The sequence below is a fragment of the Balaenoptera ricei genome, chromosome 6 (genome assembly GCF_028023285.1).
Source record: "Balaenoptera ricei isolate mBalRic1 chromosome 6, mBalRic1.hap2, whole genome shotgun sequence".
NCBI lineage: Eukaryota > Metazoa > Chordata > Mammalia > Artiodactyla > Balaenopteridae > Balaenoptera > Balaenoptera ricei.
The window spans coordinates 115346690-115366635 of record NC_082644.1 but is presented as its reverse complement, the minus strand read 5'-3'; the positions used below and the strand labels follow the sequence as shown (position 1 = coordinate 115366635).

General features: G+C 48.5%; 2 protein-coding genes across 3 annotated transcripts in view; one reads left to right on the top strand and one right to left on the bottom strand.

The window, feature by feature from the left end:
* The window catches only part of SLC25A25 (solute carrier family 25 member 25), a 33982-nt gene extending 23510 nt beyond the window's left edge, over window positions 1-10472 (bottom strand). Inside the window, exon 1 of the mRNA XM_059925713.1 lies at window positions 10127-10472. Within this exon, the coding sequence (XP_059781696.1) occupies window positions 10127-10381 (255 nt within the window). The 5' untranslated portion in view covers window positions 10382-10472. The remainder of the gene's footprint in view (window positions 1-10126) is intronic.
* A 1053-nt stretch (window positions 10473-11525) lies between these two features.
* On the top strand, window positions 11526-16065 carry NAIF1 (nuclear apoptosis inducing factor 1). 2 transcript variants are annotated; one of them, XR_009503897.1, is made up of 3 exons: window positions 11526-12089; window positions 13741-14266; window positions 15486-16065. XR_009503897.1 is itself a non-coding variant. In XM_059926583.1 (2 exons), exons 1-2 carry the CDS (start codon window positions 11579-11581, stop codon window positions 14211-14213), a joined length of 984 nt encoding a protein of 327 aa, XP_059782566.1. In that variant the 5' UTR covers window positions 11526-11578; the 3' UTR covers window positions 14214-16065. The 2 variants fall into 2 exon arrangements, 1 of the variants encoding a protein (XP_059782566.1); XM_059926583.1 differs by having other exon boundaries at window positions 13741-16065.
* The last annotated feature ends 3881 nt before the right edge of the window (window positions 16066-19946 follow it).

Sequence of the window (19946 nt, the reverse complement as noted above, 5' to 3'; positions counted from 1 at the left end):
AATGTTTTTTGACCACAGTGGAAATTAACCTAGAAATCAATGACAGAAAGGTATCTGGGAAATTCCTAAATATTTAGAGACGAAATAACACAATTCTAAATCATCCATGTGTCAAAGAAGAAATCAAAAGAGAAATTAGAAAGTATTTTGAATGGTGTGAAACCACAACACAGCAAAACTTGTGGGATGCAGCCAGAGCAGGACTTAGAAGGGAATACCTACATCAGAAAAGAGAGGTATCAAATCAATGACCTCAGTTTCCACCACAAGAAACCAGAAAAGAACAAATTAAACCCAAGCTCAGCAGAAGAAAAGAAATAATAACTAGACGAGGAAGAGACCAGGCCTTATTTATCCTAAAATCTCCCTTGACCAGCACTTAAGACAGCGATCAATGAAAATCTGTTCAATTTGCATACTTTGCCAATATTTTTATTTTAAAGCACCTTTGATTTCCTTGTGGGTTAACGCAGTACATCTCTTTCCTTACACCACAGCATTGCCTAAACCACCAATATCTGGTAGAGATCATTAGTTTCTTTTGCTATTACTATAATACAACTCCACCTCACTTAACTTTCTTGGGTATGAGGGACCACCCATATCCAGAGACAGGGCTGGCAAGTATAACCCTCCAGTATCTGTAGATTTATAAACAGCCACAGAACCTGGTTAAGCTGAGGGTAATCACCTGCAGAAGCAACCCACTCTTCCAAGAATCTAGAAAATAGAGACTTGGGGATAAAACTGTGTCACAGGATCTCCCCTACTTTTCAGAGAAAACAAATTCTAATGGAATGAACCCCCGGCGGGAACCCATTCCAAATTATCCTGATGAATTGCCCAGGGTATAAAAGCCCCTGGGACATCACACAGAAGGACAACTGGAGATTCCCGAGGGCATCTTATAACAGGGCAGAGAGCTCTCCCCATGTCCGTTGTTTACAAGTTTCACTACCTACTACCCATCTATCTATCTTAGAATTACAATTAGCATTCAGAAGAGATGTTGTCAAAGGGAAGACCACTAAGACTTTCTTTTTTAACTGAAAAATGAAGTCAGATTTTATTTGACAGAGAGCCAAATGGATTTGATTTGAAAATGAAGACTGCCTTGGCCAATAGGTTATATGGAAGGCATTTTCCATAAATTGCATGAGTCAAATCTGCAAAACTCTAAGGTTTTGATCAAAACCAAAACCATCAAACTAAAACATTTAAGGCAGATACACAGTATGCCAGAAATTATATCCTCTGAAGCTATTAAACTTATGACAAAAATTTTTAGATGTCAACTTAACGTGCAACGGGGTACACTGTTTTTTAAAATCCTTTTCGGGGACTTCCCTGATGGTTCAGTGGTTGAGAAACTGCCTTCCAACGCAGGGGACATGTGTCCAATCCCTGGTCGGGGAACTAAGATCCCACATGCCGTGGGGCAACTAAGCCCACACGCCGCAACAAAGATCCTGTGTGCCGCAATGAACACCCGAAGCAGCCAAATAAATAAATAAATAAATATTTAAGAAAAAAAAAAAGAATGAAAGAAAAAAATAAAATCCTTTCGGATGGTACAGGAGCAAAAGAGTTTGAAGGATCTCTTTATACGTTGGTAGTAACAATTTGTTATTTCAAAGGCACCACTGTGGCAGCTGACTATCCTTCTCTGAAATGAGTCAACTGGAGAATTTAAACACTTTGATCCTGGGTGCTGTCCTGTGCCGTCCCATGGCAGCAGGGGTTTCAGGATGTCAGGCAGGACTATTAAACAGCCTCGTGCCCTCGACTCAGCCCACAATTAGACAATGAAGAGGAGCCAGGCACCAGCCTCATTTGGCACTGAAGACGACAAAACTGCAGTAATGAAAAAGGTGAAATCCCCTAATCTATTTCCATTTTAGGAAGTAAACCCAGAAAATCTAGCTTTGGCCAAAACTCCCTGAAGGGGACTCCTGTGACTGTGGAAAAGAGAAGTGCCCCACAGAGAAAACAGTCTCTTGGACGCTTATTTATTCCTGGTGAAAAGCCAGTCTCCATTGAGGTCCCAAGTTCAAGGTCAATGCCCGCTAACAAAGATGTCTTTTTCTTTTCTCTAAAAGAAAGTTAGGGGCTTCCCTGGTGGCGCAGGGGTTAAGAATCCGCCTGCCAATGCAGGGAACAGAGGTTCGAGTCCTGGCCTGGGAAGATCCCACATGCCGCGGAGCAACTAAGCCTGTGCGCCACAGCCACTGAGCCTGTGCTCTAGAGCCCACGAGCCACAACTACTGAAGCCTGTGTGCCACAACTACTGAAGTCCGTGCGCCTAAAGCCCGTGCTCTGCAACAAGAGAAGCCACTGCAATGAGAAGCCCACGCACCGCAACGAAGAGTAGCCCCCACTCGCCACAGCTAGAGAAAGCCCGCGTGCAGCAACGAAGACCAAAGGCAGCCAAAAATAATAAATAAATTAAATAAATAAATTTTTAAAAAATAAAAGAAAGTTAGGGGTGTACAAAATTAACCTGATTTTAAGTATAGGATTTTGAGATGTAGCACGTAAATTAAAGATCTGTAGAAACAAGAGACCGCTAGAAACACAGCATAATTTCTCTTCTTTTTCTGCTCTTATAGGAGCCTGATTCTCCTTTCAGATTAGATAGATGCCAAGGGGGGCAGGGGGAGAATATGGTATCGAGGCCGGCATGTAAACACCCAATCACCTTAAATGATCAGAATTTCCCAACCAACCCAAAATTGACCAGTGGGAGCCAAACCACTGGTACATGTTCAGCCTACTTGTGGCAGCCACGCTTTCCTTATTCGCTCTTTCTCTGCTTCCACGTGAAAAGGCAAACTAGCAGATTTATTATTAAAGCAACACTAAATGTTTGTGGTTTCTTAAAGCTGATTTCAGGATCGCACTCTAAAACTGAGATCATCTGAATGAGTGAGAATGGAGCTGTCACCAGCTGCTTACTCTGTCCTGGGGGAGGACCTCTGAGAGAAGAGCCCAGACACAGGCATGAAGCCCACCGGATGGACAGCTGCCTTCAGCAAATATACATCAGAGCTGCTCAGGGTGTGAAGGGCAGCTGGGAGAATTCCGTGTAAGAATGACTGGTTTATATCGTCAGCACTTAGAAACAATTCAGAAAAGGCATTTTTTTAGCTGTAGAACTATTTACTAGATCCTATTTTTACTGCTTATATAGGTTAAAGAAGAGACTCTAGCAAAAAAAAATACATCCAAGACATAAAGGAAAAAAGGAAAAAAGTTAACCACGTCCATAAATGCATCACTAAAGGCTTTTAAAAGAATGTAATCTCTCCCTGTACTGCTTCTGTAAGACCCTGGACAAGTCATTTAACCAGAAGCAACGGTGGGGAAAGGCCAACAGGATGGTGAAGGTGGGCACAGTAGCGGGTTGGTTTTAACCAACAGGACTCTTCAACTGTGTCATACCAAAGACAAGGATTCAACACTTTGTGCTTATTCTGGGTGATCTAAAACCATTCTCTGCCCTTTTTCCCCCCTTTTTTTCCATCACTGGCATTTCAAATTTTTTTTTATTTTTTATTTTTTGCGAGTTTTCTCACACAATGGAGGTGGTTTTCCCTGTGTTTGGTAAGAAGAGTCACATCAGACTCCAGCCCAGGAGGAGGGAGGGCTGGAGGAAAGGAGGCACGAGGCCAGGGGTAGATGGAATGTGGAAAGCTTCACAAAGCAGCAGCAGAAACAGGGACAGCCACCGGCTCCAGTTTCCCCTGGACCCTGGGAAAATAAGCCATGACTCACCTCCTTTTCAAGCTTCCTGGCCAAGAGTTTAAAGCAGATAAGAAGCTCCTTCTGTCCTACCTTTGTTATTCATTTATTTTAAAGGAAGGCGCACTTTAAGACAACAAATTCTTTTTTTAGGTATTGTGTTGAGTCTTTTATAGCCCAGAGCATACCTATCATTTCAGGCCCTGTTTCCTGAGCACCATCGGGGGTCTTAAAACGCTCAGCTGGTGTCATGGCACAGATACTTCCTTGTCACAAACTGTGAAAATAAAGGTCTCAAAGTTTTTATATTATTATTATTATTTACTTTTATTTTTTATTTTTTTTGGCTGTGTTGGGGCTTCGTTGCTGTGCGCGGCCTTTTCTTTTTTTTGCGGTGAGCAGGGGCTACTCTTCATTGAAGTGCACGGACTTCTCATTGTCGTGGCTTCTCTTGTTGTGCAGCACGCAGGCTTCAGTAGTTGTGGCGCACGGGCTTAGTTGTTCCACGGCATGCGGGATCTTCCCGGGCCAGTGATCGAATCCGTGTCCCCTGCATTGGCAGGCGGACTCTTAACCACTGCGCCACCAGGGAAGCCCAGGCCTCAAACTTTTAAGGATTAGTTAAGTACCTCCAGCCACGGAAGGAAGGAGGCAGTGTACGTTGAGCTAAATTGGGCAGAGTCCAAATCCTGGGTTCTGCCACTGCCTTTGCTTTCAACCAGCCTCAGGCCCACTTCTACACACTAACGAGGTGAGTGACATAATCTCCAAAGGTTTTAATTAAGCTCTACTTGAAGCTTCCATTTTCACAACCTCAAAGTGAACTCCATATTTGAGAAAAGACCATCTATGGCTCATGAAACGGGCAACAGGCTGACAAGAGCAGTGCTCAAGGGGGCCCATTTCCATCCAGGGAAACATTTGGGCCAAAGACATCATTGGGTGTAGAGTGACATGACCACTTCTTAGAAATCTCCTGCCACTGGGGTTTCCTTTTCTTTTCTTTTTTTTTTTCTGTTTTAATCTTCCTAAAAGCTATAGGGCCCAGGCTTTCCGCAGCCCTGTCAGCTGACAGGAGACTGTGCTCTCCCTGGGTGCTACACACCGTTTATTACTGACACACCCTTTATTACCCACATCCCCCAGAACTTCTCCTTCTTTCTAGTCCACTTTTCACCTTAGCAACCTAAGAAAAAAATGTAGAGGATATGACCAACTGTGGGCATCTTATTTTCAGACTCGATGGGGGAAAAAGTCACTTTGTATTGAACCGTGTCCCAGGTTCTTTATGTACTTCTTCTAATTCAATCCCACAAAAACCCACTGAAGTAGGTATTCCTACCACCAGGATAAGGAGGCTGATAAGACTTGGAGAGGTTGGGTAACTTGCTCAAGGTCACACAGCTCGCAAGCAGCACAGACAATACTTGAACCCAGGTTTATACCACAAAGCCTGTACTGGGTTATTTAAAGAAGTCTTACTGAGATATAACTTGCATACCATACAAATCACCCATTTGAGTGTACAATTTGATGGCTTTTAGTATATTCATAGATACGTGCAACCACTACCATGGTCAATTTTAGACCATTTTCATCACCTCAGAAAGAACCCTTGGGCTTCCCTGGTGGCACAGTGGTTAAGAATCCGCCTGCCAATGCAGGGGACACGGGTTCGAGCCCTGGTCTGGGAAGATCCCACATGCCGCGGAGCAACTAAGCCTGTGCGCCACAACTACTGAAGCCCGCGTGCCTAGAGCCTGTGCTCCGCAACAAGAGAAGCCACCACGATGAGAAGCCCACGCACCGCAATGAAGGGCAGCCCCCCGCTCACCGCAACTAGAGAAAGCCCGCACGCAGTAACGAAGACCCAACACGGCCGAAAATAAATAAATAAAATAAATAAATTAAAAAAAAAAAAGAACCCGCCCCCAAAAAAAGAAACCTCAGACCAATTATTAGTTATCCCCTTCCTAGGTCTCCGTTCCCCTCTGCTCCCAGGCCAAGGCAACCATTAATCTACTTTCTGTCTCTACAGCTTTCCCTATTCTGAACTTTCATAGAAAATGGATCATGTAATATATACGGTCTTTTGTGACTGGCTTCCTTCACTTCGTGTAATGTTCCCAGGGAAAATCTGTAGTCTTAACTCCAGGGCACACTGCCTCAGGGAAGGGACCATGGAGTGTGGATAGCATACCATGGAAGAAGTGCATGGTGAAATCTACTGCTTTGGCAGCAGCAGAGATCACAGGAGGATAGCTGTTTTCAGATAAGACAGCTGTTCTCAAGGACCCTTGGATCACGTTTCTGGGCTGTTCCTGAAGGTACCCTTGGGGCAAATGGGTAGCAGATGCAAGCAGACGGACTTCAGTCTGATCTAAGAAAGAACTCACAAGGGCCCCGACTAGGTCCACAAAGGAATGGGCTGGGCGACCCTCTGTGAAGGATGCCACAGGAAGAATGCCTCCCACACTGGGTGGGAGGCTGGCCTATGATGGTCAGTGACCCGTCCGAGACTAAATTCTTCGGTTCTGCCAAATTCACACTGGTAGAAGAAATGGTTAACAAATGAAAAGTCTGCTCAGATTTAGTTTAATGAGACTAGTCCTCTCTGAGTACAGTTTTGTTCACTGAACTCATCCCGCGGCTGTGTACTCAGCTGGACTAGAAATGAATACCAGCAAAATATCTGTTCTTCTCATTCCCCCGTGGTTTCTGTGCGGCTTCAACAATTGATGGCTCTTTGAACATCAAAGGAATTCATCCACTGAAGGTCCAGACCAGGCCCACTCTGGTATATTCTTATTTATTACTCAGTCTTAGGATCAGGGTACTTGGCTCCACCTTTCCAGATATCAACTAATTTTTTAAAAAATATTTATTTATTAGTTATTTTGGTTGCGCCGGGTCTTAGTTGCAGCACGCGGGATCCTCGTTGCGGCATGCGGGATTCTTAGTTGTGGCATGCAGACTTCTTAGTTGCAGTATGCGGGATCTTTCAGTTGCGGCATGCGTGCAGGATCTAGTTCCCTAACCAGGGATCGAACCCGGGCCCCCTGCATTGGGAGTGTGGAGTCTTACCCACTGGACCACCAGGGAAGTCCAGATATCAACAAATTTTTTAAAATATCCTCTAGTTGACTTGATGATAATTCCTCCAAGCCAGGAATTTTACAATACAACACAATCAGTTTAATATGTGAACTCCATCCAGTCTGCAAAGAGCATTTTTCTTTTTCTAATGTGTCATTCTATTATACCAAATTACGCCTGCCCCTTTTCTACGGAAAAGGCTCTTTTTCTGTAGACTGTCTTACCTAAGTCCAGCTACTTATGCAAATACCTGCCCCACAAATGGCCAAACACTGAAAAGGTATAGAGTTCAACAGTACTCTCTGATTAAGCAATACCAACTTGATATTAATGACCTTCCATTCGATTATTTCAGGTCAACAGAGACTGCCTCCTATACACTGCTCTCGTCAAGGAGAGAAGTAGGGCAGGGCAGATTCTCATTTTTGACAGGATAATCTCTGGATAATCCTGAAACCTATTTTGGGAATAACTGATGTGGTTCTAAAAGGATTGCTCCTCAAGTTCTCCCCAAAGCCCAGTTTGTGAGGCTCAAACTAGATGGCGCATATGCAACCTCAACCCCTCCATCTTCTAGAATCCTCACCTGCATCAAACACCAGCCCCTTAGGAGAGCCCCACAAGCCTCAGCTGAAGGAACAACTGCTGACATGTAACACAGCTTGTGTTCTTTCCCTAATTGGCTGCCTGAGTTCTAACCTATGTTTTAAATTTGTTTTCAGACGGAGATTTTGTTTGGTCACATGAAAATGCCTTAAATAGGCAATGCTATAATTAGCTCTAGCTGAAGTCTCATCTCCTAAAGTTGCTACTGTTGTCATCATCTTTTTTCTGTCTTTAATAAACTCTTCCCTTCTTTTGTCCCAGGACAGGCTTCTTGCTCACATGCCCTTTACAAAGAAAATTTCTCTGGCTGGCTGCCATTGGTTTCTCTGCCCACTGCCATTTTAAGTAAATTTTTCTCGACTGTCCCAATTTCTTCTGAAACAAAGGCAGATGCCAAAAATTGCTGGTTCTTTTCTAAAGAAAACTTGACCCAGTGGTGGTTAGCTGGTGAGAGGCTTTGTGTAGTCACAAGGCCTTGGTTCACCCATCACCCACTGATAAGCCCTCACAGCTGATTCCTGTGCAAACCCTAGCTCCTCAGACTGGTCCTGTGGGTTACATGAAGCAGCTACCGAAGTTTGATGTTGTGTTTTTCAATGCCTATTCCCATGGCAGATAACCCATTTTGAACTGAAGGGCCCCCAAATTCTCTTTTGCCTTTGCTACTTCTGCAAGACTGCAGCACTACTTTTTCTGCATGTAGCTAATACTGATACTATGGCAACAGGAAGTGGTATGGGGTTCGTGAGGCAGGGTGTCTTCCTGTTGCCCAGCTATTCACAAAAAGGCCGGTTCTCTCTCTAATACTTAAACCATTCGCCACAGACTAGCCTGTGCTCCACCACAGGTAATAAACAAATAAAATGGATCATTCCCAATCTCTCAAAGCCGTATAATTTCACATTCATAAGCTGAAAGTAGAAGTAGTCCATACTAAAGCCATACACCGAAAGGATAAAAAAGAATTGTTTCAGATGATAGAACTTAGTCACAGAGTTAAAGATTTTAGAGCTAATGTGACCCTGACGGGCTAGGCTCCCTTTGGTTAATCTAAAAGGTTTCCTTTCAATACTGGAAAGAAAAATGATCACTTTCTCCTTATTTGCCCTTAGAAATTTACTGCCAAAAAAATGGATTAGGATCAATATCAGATGTGCCATGAACTGAAAAAACACTGTGACTCCAGGTGAGGCACAAAGCATGGTATAAACACTGAATACAGTCCCGTAGCCAAGAGCCCTCGATACGCCTGGTGGCATATGCCAGGTGGGTAGGTTCATAAAAGCAGAAAGGCTCTCCTAGGCCCACACCTCCCTAAGCCCATAAGACACAGACCCTCTGAGTTTAGCCATCCTATCTTTCCAAGTGACTTATTCATCAGTTATGGATTGGAAAATATCCAGCTCACAACACCATTTTGTGTAAAACTCACTTGAAAAGATTTAAAAAAAAACTTGTCTCTAAGCCTGTTGGACTTAACCCAATGATTCTACCTTGCCCAGTGTTAACCTTGGTCTTCCTAGGCTTATCCTAAGTAGGTTAAATAGCTTGGATGTTGATCCAAGATATTCTGGACATGAGTTAAAAATTTTATGTACACCTACCCAACAAACTAATTGGTTTAACTCACTGCCGTTTTACCAAAAATTTTTTTCACACTTAGCTATGAGATTCTGTAATTGTGGTATGTACAAACGGACCAAAGGAACTAACTTAGAAGAGAAACAATTTACTTAAAATACTCAGTAGTCTTCCTCCAGGTTATAAATCAGGCTAAGCCACAATAAATAAAATACTTGGAAAAGGTCAGCTACAGCTACAAAGTCAGATAGGAAAACATACCATGAGAGACAGAAAGGGAAGAAACAGCCTCTGCTTGAGGTTTTTATACACAAAGGACAGCATATCTTTGTCCCCTCTTCTCCCTTGGCCAGGTGCCCACTCCAGGACAAGGGGAACAAAATCCCCTCCTAGGTGGGCCACACTTTCACTTTTACGAAGAATTTTCCCCTAGATTCTTTCATTCTAATCTGCAACCCTGTAAGAGATCACGATCCCATTTTCTGGATAGGCATGTCAATGGGGATGAGTCTAACCCATGAGAACTGTCAGTTCTCACCACCCACATGTCATGATCTGCCTGAAACCTCAGTTCCCATTTCTTCCAACTCCCACATGCTTCTGAGAGGAACCAGATCAGGGCCCACCACTGGCATGGAAACGAGAGGGGAGGGAGGGGTGCTCCTGGAGGAGGATGGATGAAACCATTAATGATGGGTAGAGGGGAGCATCAAAGCTTAGTCCTGAGGTCAGAAGGTGACATAAGCCGGACTCTTGAGACTTGGCCTTCTACTTTGGGGAAAGCCCCATCAAAAAGGGGCTTTTCTATCATCAGAATGCCCAGAAGGTGCCCACCTGTACCCAGGGAGAGCCTTTCCCCCTGGTCCAAGCGCCCACAGAGGCCAAGAAGGAGCTCTACTCCCCACAGGGCATAAATGGGGTGTCCGTCTGTCACTCAGGAGGTCCCAGCCAGTCCGAGAGGCCGTCCACCAAGCCTGCCAAGCTCCAAGGTACTGCCAAAGAAGCCGGTCGTGCAGACCAGGCCTGTCACCTGGACCTCCCGGAGGTGCGGGGGCGCGAAGGGGTCCCCTCCCCGCCCATGCGGACGGTACGTGTTGCCCACCTGGAGCTCGCCCTCTGTGCGGTGCAGTCCCAGGCGCCGAAGTCCCACGGCCAGGTCGTTGACACATAGGCCGCCGTCGCGGTTGACGTCGAGAGTCTGGAAAAGGCTCCAAAGGCGCAGCCGGTGGTCCGGGCCCCCGCAGACGGCGCCGCCGCAAGGGTCCACGGACGCCGGCGATGAGGCGGACGACGAGGCGGTGGCGGCGGCGTCCGGCGGCGGGGAAGCCACGCAGCGGCACAACACACTGCTCACCATCGGGCGTGAAGCAGGGGTGACGGGCCGGCGGGGAGAGCACGGAAGACACGCCGGTGTCCTCAGTCCACTAGCGCGGGCTCCGAGGTGCCGGCAAGCTGGCGGGACGGTCAGCTTCCGGGAGCCCCGCCCCGCCGCGCGCCGCCTGGATGGCCGCGCCCCCAGGCACGACGCCGACCAGTCACAGACCCGGAGAGCCACCCGGAGGGGCGGAACCTTCCACCGAGGACTGCCCACGCAGCCCTTAACTACCCGAATCAATGGAGAGGGCGGGGCGATCCCGGCTCAGCCTGCGGCCATTCAAACTGAGGGAGGCGGGGATTGGCTGAGCCGGGCCGGAGAGAGGAAATTACGGTGCGATAGGCAGAAGTCATGTGATTGGCAGGCGGAAGGCCCCGCGTCCTATTTCCATTGAGAAACGCTGTTTAGACGGCGAAATCGTAAGGATGGGAGGGGCCGTCGTGTAAGGAGAGATCGCAATCTCCGGTGGGAAGTAGGATTTGCGTGAGGAGCAACTGTGAGCTGCGGTTGCAAGGCAGAGTTTGCGCCATTGGGTGGAACTGAAAATTAAATGGCTAACGGCTCAAGACCGAAAGCACTAGGAATCCTCAGGAAGCCGGGTTTTGGTAATCTAACTCTCTAAAACCACCAATAAAATAGCTGAATTTAACGGCGTAAAAGTCGTAATACTGATGATTGAACGACAGGACGACTTTCCAATGGAAGTGAGTAAAGGCTAGGTTGGGTGGAGCGCTCTGTAGCGACAGACACACCTTTAGACCAATGATCAGGCCAATTCCAGTAAGTAGGCATGCTCTTTAGCTGAGCGACAGATCGAAAGAACCAGTGATCGACGTGATATCTGAGCCGCGACCAACTGGGAGGGCGGGTCCCCCTGGAGAAGGGCTGGGAGGCGGGAAGAGGGGAAGTGGGCGGATCTCCGCACATCCCGGCGGAAGAGGCAGATTCAGGAAGCCATTACGCAGCTGGCTGGCAGCAGCTGGGCCGGTCGGGGCTGGGCCCTACGCACTTTGCGTAGCAAGGGGGGTTACCAAAGGCCTGGTACTTGGCCTTGGACAAGGCCGGCCTATCCCCTGTGGGGGGGGGGGTGGGTGAGGAGCAAGGCTGAGGAAGGCGAGAAGGGGAATTGGGGCAGTTAGGGAATTATAGTTTCTTTAAAAAGCAAGGTGGGGAGAGGCCATGGCCGTCCCAGCCAAGAAAAGGAAGATGAACTTTTCTGAGCGAGAGGTGGAGATCATCGTGGAGGAGTTGGAACTGAAGAAGCACCTGCTGGTGAACCACTTCAACGCTGGGGTCCCTCTGGCTGCCAAGAGTGCGGCATGGCATGGCATCCTGAGAAGGGTCAATGCCGTGGCCACCTGCCGCAGGGAGCTGCCTGAGGTCAAGAAGAAGTGGTCTGACCTCAAGACCGAGGTCCGTCGCAAGGTTGCCCAGGTCCGGGCGGCTGTGGAGGGTGGCGAGGCCCCAGGGCCCACTGAGGAAGACGGAGCTGGTGGGCCTGGGACAGGTGGTGGCAGTGGCGCTGGTGGCCCAGCTGTAGCCCCCGTACTGCTCACCCCCATGCAACAGCGCATCTGCAACCTGCTGGGTGAGGCCACCATCATCAGCCTGCCCAGTACCACAGAGATCCACCCCGTGGCCCTTGGACCCACGGCTACTGCAGCCGCAGCCACGGTCACCCTGACACAGAGTGAGTGACCTCTCCCACCCAGTCTGGCGTGCCTAAATGGGAAGGGCCAGCAAGAGCTGGGGCAGCCCAGGGAAGGTTGGCTGCCAAGGGTCAAAGGTCAGATGGGAGTCTTGGAAGACCATGAGGCCTTCCAAGAGATCCCCAGACAGAAGTGATCCTGTTCTCTCTGGGACTTCCTCAGCACGCAGTCTGGACTTCTGGCGGGCTGGCTTGCTCTCCACTGTTTTGCCACCATTCATGTCCATGACTGAACTTTGTGGTCCTTGAAGACAGAGACCATGTTTATATCTCCACAGGACTTAACACAGGGCCTAGCACCTAGTAGGCAGTCAGGACATGTTTGTTGAATGAATAGGTAGGTGGACATCGATTCTGGACAAAGACATTCTGGTTTTCAGTGTGGTGAACATTCATCAGGCACTGCTGAGGAACCTCATGGTTCCAGGTGTTAATCTACCCTTCTGTTCGCTCATCAACCATTAGGGCAATTCTGTGCCAAACCCTGGGCTCGGCACTGGGATTGCCAAGGTGTTTAAGAGATAGGCCGGTTATATTCTAGTAGGACAGATAAGACGAATATATGAATAACTGCCCTGTCAGTTGGGAGAACCTAAGGACTCAGAAGAGAAAGGGGGCTTCCTGGTGGGGTTGGGGGCACACAGTGGATGTTGACATTAAAGGGTGGAGAAGACTGACCTTTTCCACATGCTTGGAGGCCCAAACAGTCCAGCTAGAATGGCTTCAAAGGTTCTCGGCTATGAATGACAACGAAACTGGTTGGTTGGACTTTTTAGTTCGGATAAAGGTTTGCAGCAATGACTGTTAAGTGCTCTCTGTGATGGGCTGGGAACTGTTTCGATCAGTGATTCTCAGTGGGGCTTGGGGGCATTGGGTGTGTGAGTGTGAGTGCCATAACCCCACAGTGTCATATTTCTCAAGGATATGGAGGTGGGAAAGGGGATCAAACACTGGGCTAAATCAGTTGCTATTCTGGAAGAGGAAGGACCTTTAGGTATTCCATTGACCAAGGTGGTCAAGGAGACAGGGAGGCATTTATTGGGCACTTTGGCTACTGCCTTCCCACTCCCACCTCCTTTTCTGCTTGGCCGTAAAAGACATGGAAGTCAAGAAAGCACTGAAGGAGGCTGGACCAGTGGGGCACTTTGGGGAGCATGTGGCCCTGCCTTTATTAGCCAGAAGCAGCTCAGTGGGGTGATTATGAACACATTGGACTCTGGTATTGGGGGGAGACCTGCATTTCTTCCTGGACCTGATGAATCAGCTGACCTTAGGCAAGTCATTCCATGTTTCTGAGTCTACCTCCTTCTCTCTGAAAATGAATGTGACAGTATCTACCTCTTGGTGTCATTATGAGGATTCATGGAGCTAATGAGTGCAAAGGGTTAGCACATAGTAGGTGCTCTACATTTTTTGCTAGTCTTACTATTAGCATCTTTGCTTTTGCCAGATCTGGGGCTGGCCCTTTGGTTATTAAGTAAATTAAGATTCTAAACCCCTTAGATTCTAGATTTATATATGAAAGGCTGTAAAGCCAGGGGAGGGCTTAATGGCCTCCTCCCCACCCCACATGGCCAGCCTCACTCTTGCTAGAAGGTGACCTGCCACTGCCTTTGCTCTTTCTTCCCCACAGTCCCCGCAGAGACTGCCTATCACACGCTGGAGGAGGGAGTGGTAGAGTACTGCACGGCCGAGGCCCCCCCACCCCTGCCCGCGGAGGCCCCCGTGGAGATGATGGCCCAGCATGCCGACCCCTCAGTCAAGCCGCAGGCGCTCAAGAGCCGCATAGCCCTCAACTCAGCCAAGCTGATCCAGGAGCAGCGGGTCACCAACCTGCACGTGAAGGAGATTGCCCAGCACCTGGAGCAGCAGAATGACTTGCTACAGATGATCCGCCGCTCCCAGGAGGTGCAGGCCTGTGCCCAAGAGCGCCAGGCTCAGGCCATGGAGGGCACCCAGGCGGCCCTGAGTGTCCTCATCCAGGTCCTCCGGCCCATGATCAAAGATTTCCGCCGCTACCTGCAGAGCAACATGCCCAACCCCACCACTGCCTCCGACCCGGGACAGGTGGCCCAGAATGGGCAGCCAGACAGCATCATCCAGTGAGGGCAGGGGTCGAGCCAGCCTTCCGCTGTGAATGGATGACACCACGTGGTCTTGTAAGTGGCTTGTGTGGTTGGCCTCAGTCTAGGCCTGGCCATGTGGACGGCTCCCAGTTGGACAGACATTTAGGGGTCCACTGTTTCTGAGAAATGAAGGAGACTGGGAAGAAGAATTTGTTGGGTTCCTGGGACCCAAACTCTCTTCCCCCTACCCCTTGAGCTGTCCTGCTAAGAACCTGAAGATTGGATAGGTGGGGGTCAGGTGCTGGTAATGGGACCCATGTTGTCATGAGCCAGAGCTTGTGACATGACCCAGACTTGGACTAGGACATCTGTCGGCCCTCACTGGGGACCATCTCACAGCTTGGGGGTCTGTGCGGAAATACCCGCCCCCCGCCCAGGTGCCATCCTTTGGAGTAAGATAACATCAGTGGTGCTGGCAGTAGCACAAAAATATCTTCTTCCTCCCCTTGGGAGGCAGAGTGACAGCTGGGCCTGAGGAGGAAACCCCACCCTTTTCTCCTTCTCACTGTGCCTCAGTTCTCAGGGGACTCTAGTTAGTGCCGTGCTGTCCCCCCAACCCCACTGCACCCGGGCACAGCAGGGGCCCTGTTAGTGCCCTGGGCTGCCCCTGCAGGACACCCAGGCTGCAGCCCGTCGGGCTCAGGAGTTCTGTGTGTGGTGGGGACAGCTTGGCCGCCATCTGGTCTTCCACTGCGTCCCCGGGCAGCCCTTTGGTGGTTTGTCCGAACAGCTTTTGACTCAGGTCAAGCATCAGGCTTTGGGTGCTGTAAATTTTACTTACTGCCCCACGGCAGTGGGTCTGAGGCGACCTGTTGGCTTCTTCCAGAAGGCTTGCTGCAAGCCAGTTGTATTTATTCTGTCCATGAACCCCTCTGGGAAGGCTTCCGAGGGCAGCTCTGGCCACGCCCTGCCTCCTTTCCTCTCTACTGACTGTGCATTTCCAAAACTCAGTGCAGAAAACAGCCTGCTCAGCGTCACACCCTGGACTCCCTTCTCACAGTATTCAGCGCCTTGTGTTCTTGTGAGACTCCCACTGACTGGTTAGGTGACTCTGAAGGCCTGATTGGCCCTGAATGTATGCAGTGGGAGAGTTGAAACTGACCTAAGAAGTGGGACCTTGGACTTCTGTGCTCGGGGAAGAGCAGACCGACCTTGGAGTGCCGAAGGAGGTGGTGTTCCCTGTTCTGTCTTGATGCTTCCTCCCCATTTGTAAGGACTTTACCCAGATGGCATTTGTCTGTTTCATTTTCAGAATCGCCATCAATTACCAAGACCCTTGCATCTTTCCCGATCATTTCCCAAGTTTGCCATTTTGCTGCCGAGGCCTTGGCCACACGTGACCGATGGTTACAACTCAAGGCTCCAGATCTCAGCTAAACAACAAAGGTGCTGCCCTTCTGGGCACGTTAAGAATCGCTCGGCTCCACTGTTGCAATTACGGGAAGATGCCCCCAAAGATGGTTGGGAGGTGACTGCTTTACCACCATCCTCTCTGCGGCAGACATGTGCAGTGCCAGCTACAGAGCAGTGGAGAGGAATCAGGCTGGTGAGGGAGTTGGGTGGCAGAAGGAAAGGTCTTCTCAGTGTGGCTGGAGAGCAGCAGCCCCTGGCAGCCCGGGTGCCCTCCCTCCATGGAGCCTGATGGCCTCATCAGGGTAGCTTCGGGGACTTCCTGAGGGTTTGCAGCTTGGTTTGGTTTTTCTCTGGGGTTGGCAATCTGAGCCAGTATTGTGTCTGTTCCAACTGGGTATAAAGAGGGAGCTTGGATCGCTTCAACTGACTGGTTCTTTCCAGATCATAATTTTAAATTAAAGAAATATCACTTTTTTTGATATACATGTCTGTGTCTTCACTGGTTATATATAGAAGAGATAGGGGCTGGCAGAGAGCAGAGGCTCACAGGTCAAATCCGGCCCCCCCACCTGTCTTTGTAAATAAAGTTTTACTGGAACACAGCCATACCCCTTCTTCTGCTTAATGTCTGGCTGTTTTTCTGCTACAATAGCAGAGTTAAGTAGTTGTGACAGAGCATCTGGCCCACAAGCCAAAAGTATTTACTCTCTGGCCCTTTCCGGAAAAGGCTGCCTATCCCTGGTTTAGGGCAGTGTCTCAAACTCTGGATGAGAATTACATGGGGTGTTTTTAATATAACCAATCCCTGGCCTCATCTAAAACCTAGACGAGACTCCTGGAGGGAGAGCTCTAAGAATATGCATGGTAAACAAGTTCTCTGGGTGATTCTGATATTTTCTGAAGGTTAAGATCTTTGGCTCAGAGACTGGAAGACAAACTCAGCTGGAATCAGGATAATGCCCCAGGGAGGGCTGGTTCTCAGGAGTTTCTGTTCAACAGTTGAGCAGTCCTGCTAAGCAGAGATTCTCACTTGAGGTTGGCCTTCATTCTGGAGGGAGCCCAGCCTTTCTGGACACAGTTATCACTCTCTCCAATATTTAGTGATAATAAAAACTGACAGTTACCGAGCCCAGGTGTTATAAGCATTACCTTATTGACTTCTTGCAACTGCCCCATGAATTAGGTACTAATGCTGTTCTCAGTTGACAGATAAGGCCACTGAGGATCAGAGAGGTTGAACAATTTGCCTAAAGTCGCACAGCTATCTTATACCCTGGGGTGGCCCATCTCTTTAACCACTGTTCTTTTTTTTTAATTTATTTTTTAATTTTTATTTTTGGCTGCGTTGGGTCTTTGTTGCTGTGCCCAGGGTTTCTCTAGTTGCGGCAAGCGGGGGCTACTCTTTGTTGTGGTGTGCGGGCTTCTCATTGCGGTGGCTTCTCTTGTTGCGGAGCACAGGCTCTAGGCACGTGGGCTTCACTAGCTGTGGCACGCGGGCTCAGTAGTTGGGGCGCACGGGCTTAGCTCCTCCACAGCATGTGGGATCTTTCTGGGCCAGGGCTCGAACCCATGTCGCCTGCATTGGCAGGCGTATTCTTAACCACCATGCCACCAGGGAAGCCCCTAACCGCTGTTCTTAACTTTTACTACTCTGACCCTGCTGCCGGTGAGATGTGAAATCACTTAGAGATGATTTGAGCCTGATCTTGAGTTTCTAGGTCAGATGAGAAGGCCCAAGAGGCAGCTTGTGTTATTGTTCTTCCTGGCACTTGAAAGGGAACACAGTGACTTCTACTTTTTGTAGGCTTTGCACTTATTCATATAATAGGGAGAAGCGTGGTTTAACAGAATTAAACCCACTGCACCTCAGTGGTGCTGGTGGAGAATGGTCACTTATACGGGGCTGATTTATTTGGAATCCTACCTGAAGTGTGGAGTTTTGTGTAAGTGAAATCCTCCAAGCCACTGAAGCTTGCTACTTCAAGTATTGAAACCTTTTACTTTTTTTTTTTTCCCCACGCCGCGTGACATGTGGAATCCTAGTTCCCCAACCAGGGATGAACCCACACCCCATTCAGTGGAAGCGCGGCGTCTTAACCATTGGACCACCAGGAAAGTCCCAAAACTTTTTACATTTTTAAAAAAAATTTATTTATTATTTATTTATTATTTATTTTTGACTGTGTTGGGTCTTCGTTTCTGTGCGAGGGCTTTCGCTAGTTGTGGCAAGCAGGGGCCACTCTTCATCGCGGTGCGCAGGCCTCTCACTATCGCGGCCTCTCTTGTTGCGGAGCACAGGCTCAGTAGTTGTGGCTCACGGGCCTAGTTGCTCCGCGGCATGTGGGATCTTCCCAGACCAGGGCTCAAACCTGTGTCCCCTGCATTGGCAGGCAGATTCTCAACCACTGCGCCACCAGGGAAGCCCACTTTTTACATTTTTGATGGAAGTCTCTCAAAAAGATTCCCTTTGTGAGCTGTATTTTATCCAGCTGTTGCTTATTCAATAGAGTTTGTACAGCAGGTCTGGAGAGGCAGTGCTTCTGCGTGGAGAGCCCCTGTGATCAGGCAGGTTTGGGCCCGAGATCAGCTCCACCCCTTATTCACTGCATCTCTGAAGTTTTCTGGGCCTCGGTTTTCTCAGTTCTAAAATGGGGATGATGAGGACTTCCCTGGTGGTCCAGTGGTTAAGACTCTGCACTTCCACTGCAGGGGGCACGGGTTCGATCCCTAGTCAGGGAACTAAGATCCTTCATGCAGCGCAGCCCAGCCAAAAAAAAATAAATAAACTTAAAAAAAAAATAAATTGGAGATGATGAATAATAGTCCCTACTTGACAAGGGTGTTATGAGGTGTTATAATTTATTGAGCACTGACTATGTCCAGATACTGTTCTAAGTACTGTGTGTACTAACTCATTTCATGAGATCATGTACGTAAAACACTTAGCATGAGCCGAGGAGGACATAGCATGTGCCCAATAAATACCGGCTGCTGCCGTTGTTATTACAGTATCTGGTACTCCAAAGAGCTAACCAGTGCATCTTTCTTTCTTTCTTTCTTCCTTCCTTCCTTCCTTCCTTCCTTTCTTTCTCTTTCTTTCCTCCTTCCTTCCTTCCTTTCTTTCTTTCTCTCTTTCTTTCTTCCTTCCTTCCTTCCTTTCTTTCTTTCTTTCTTTCTGTTTCTTTCCTCCTTCCTTCCTTCCTTCCCTCTCTCTCTTTCTTTCTTTTTCTTTGGCTGCACTGTGCGGCATGTGGGATCTTAGTTCCCTGACCAGGGATCGAACCTCTGCCTCCTGCAGTGGAAGCTCAGAGCCCTAACCACTGGACCACCAGGGAAGTCCCTAGTGCGTCTTTTCTTGACATCACAATGGGAGCTCTGTCAAAAGTGGCTCGGACAGATTACAAAAGATGCACAGGGAGCAGAGAGTAGGAAGGATTGACGGTAGAGTGGGGCATGGGAACCAAGGCCAGTGCGGGGGAAGGGCTGCACACAGGAGCCTCTGGCTACAAGGACTCTGAAAGAGGTGGGTTGAACAAGTTGTCAGAGCTGAGATGCAGGAATTCCCTGGCGGTCCAGCGGTTAGGACTCAGTGCTTTCTCAGCCAAGGGCCCGGGTTCAATCCCTGGTCGGGGAACTAAGATCCCGCAAGCCGTGCAGCGCAGCCAAAAACAAAAAAAAGAGCTGGGATGCCGTGTGTCACAGTAGGCAACAAGCCCAAATGAGAGTAACAGTCAAGTTTTTAATCACTTACTGTGATGATATAAGCAAGAGGGGAAAGTGCCAGCTCTCCCAGTGTTGCATTTTTCCCCATGGGACAGTGCTGGGCAGGGTCAGATGTGTTGCAGATGAGGAATCATTTCACTGTTGAGGGAAGCCCCTGCTTTATGGACTTGTGTGTGTGTTGGGGGAATGAGAGCAGGAAGGGCCAGGAATGAAAAAGTACGGAGTCAGAGCAAAGTGTCTCCCCCTCCTCCTGATATGAAGGTCTTGGCCGAGGCAACTGAGGCCTCAGAATGGAAGCTCCTGGGCTAGGAATGCACCTTTGCATAAGAGCACAAGAGGCCTTCCACATAAAGCCTTTGAAATGGCCTGTGATTGGGCCTGAAAGATCACACATGGGTTTTTGGCCAGGAGCTAGACTCCTCACAAGTGTGTCCCAGGTCTTTGGAGTCAGCCTGCTTCTTACTGGCTGTGTGCACTGGCATGAGGTCATTTACTTTCTCTAAGCCTTGGCTTCTTTATCTAAAAATCCTTCTCTAACGAGGTTGATATGAGAAGTTAACAAGTTAATGCTCAAAGAATACTTAGCACAGTGCCTGGCACGTAGTAGGTGCTAAATAATGGTAACTGCATCAGTGAG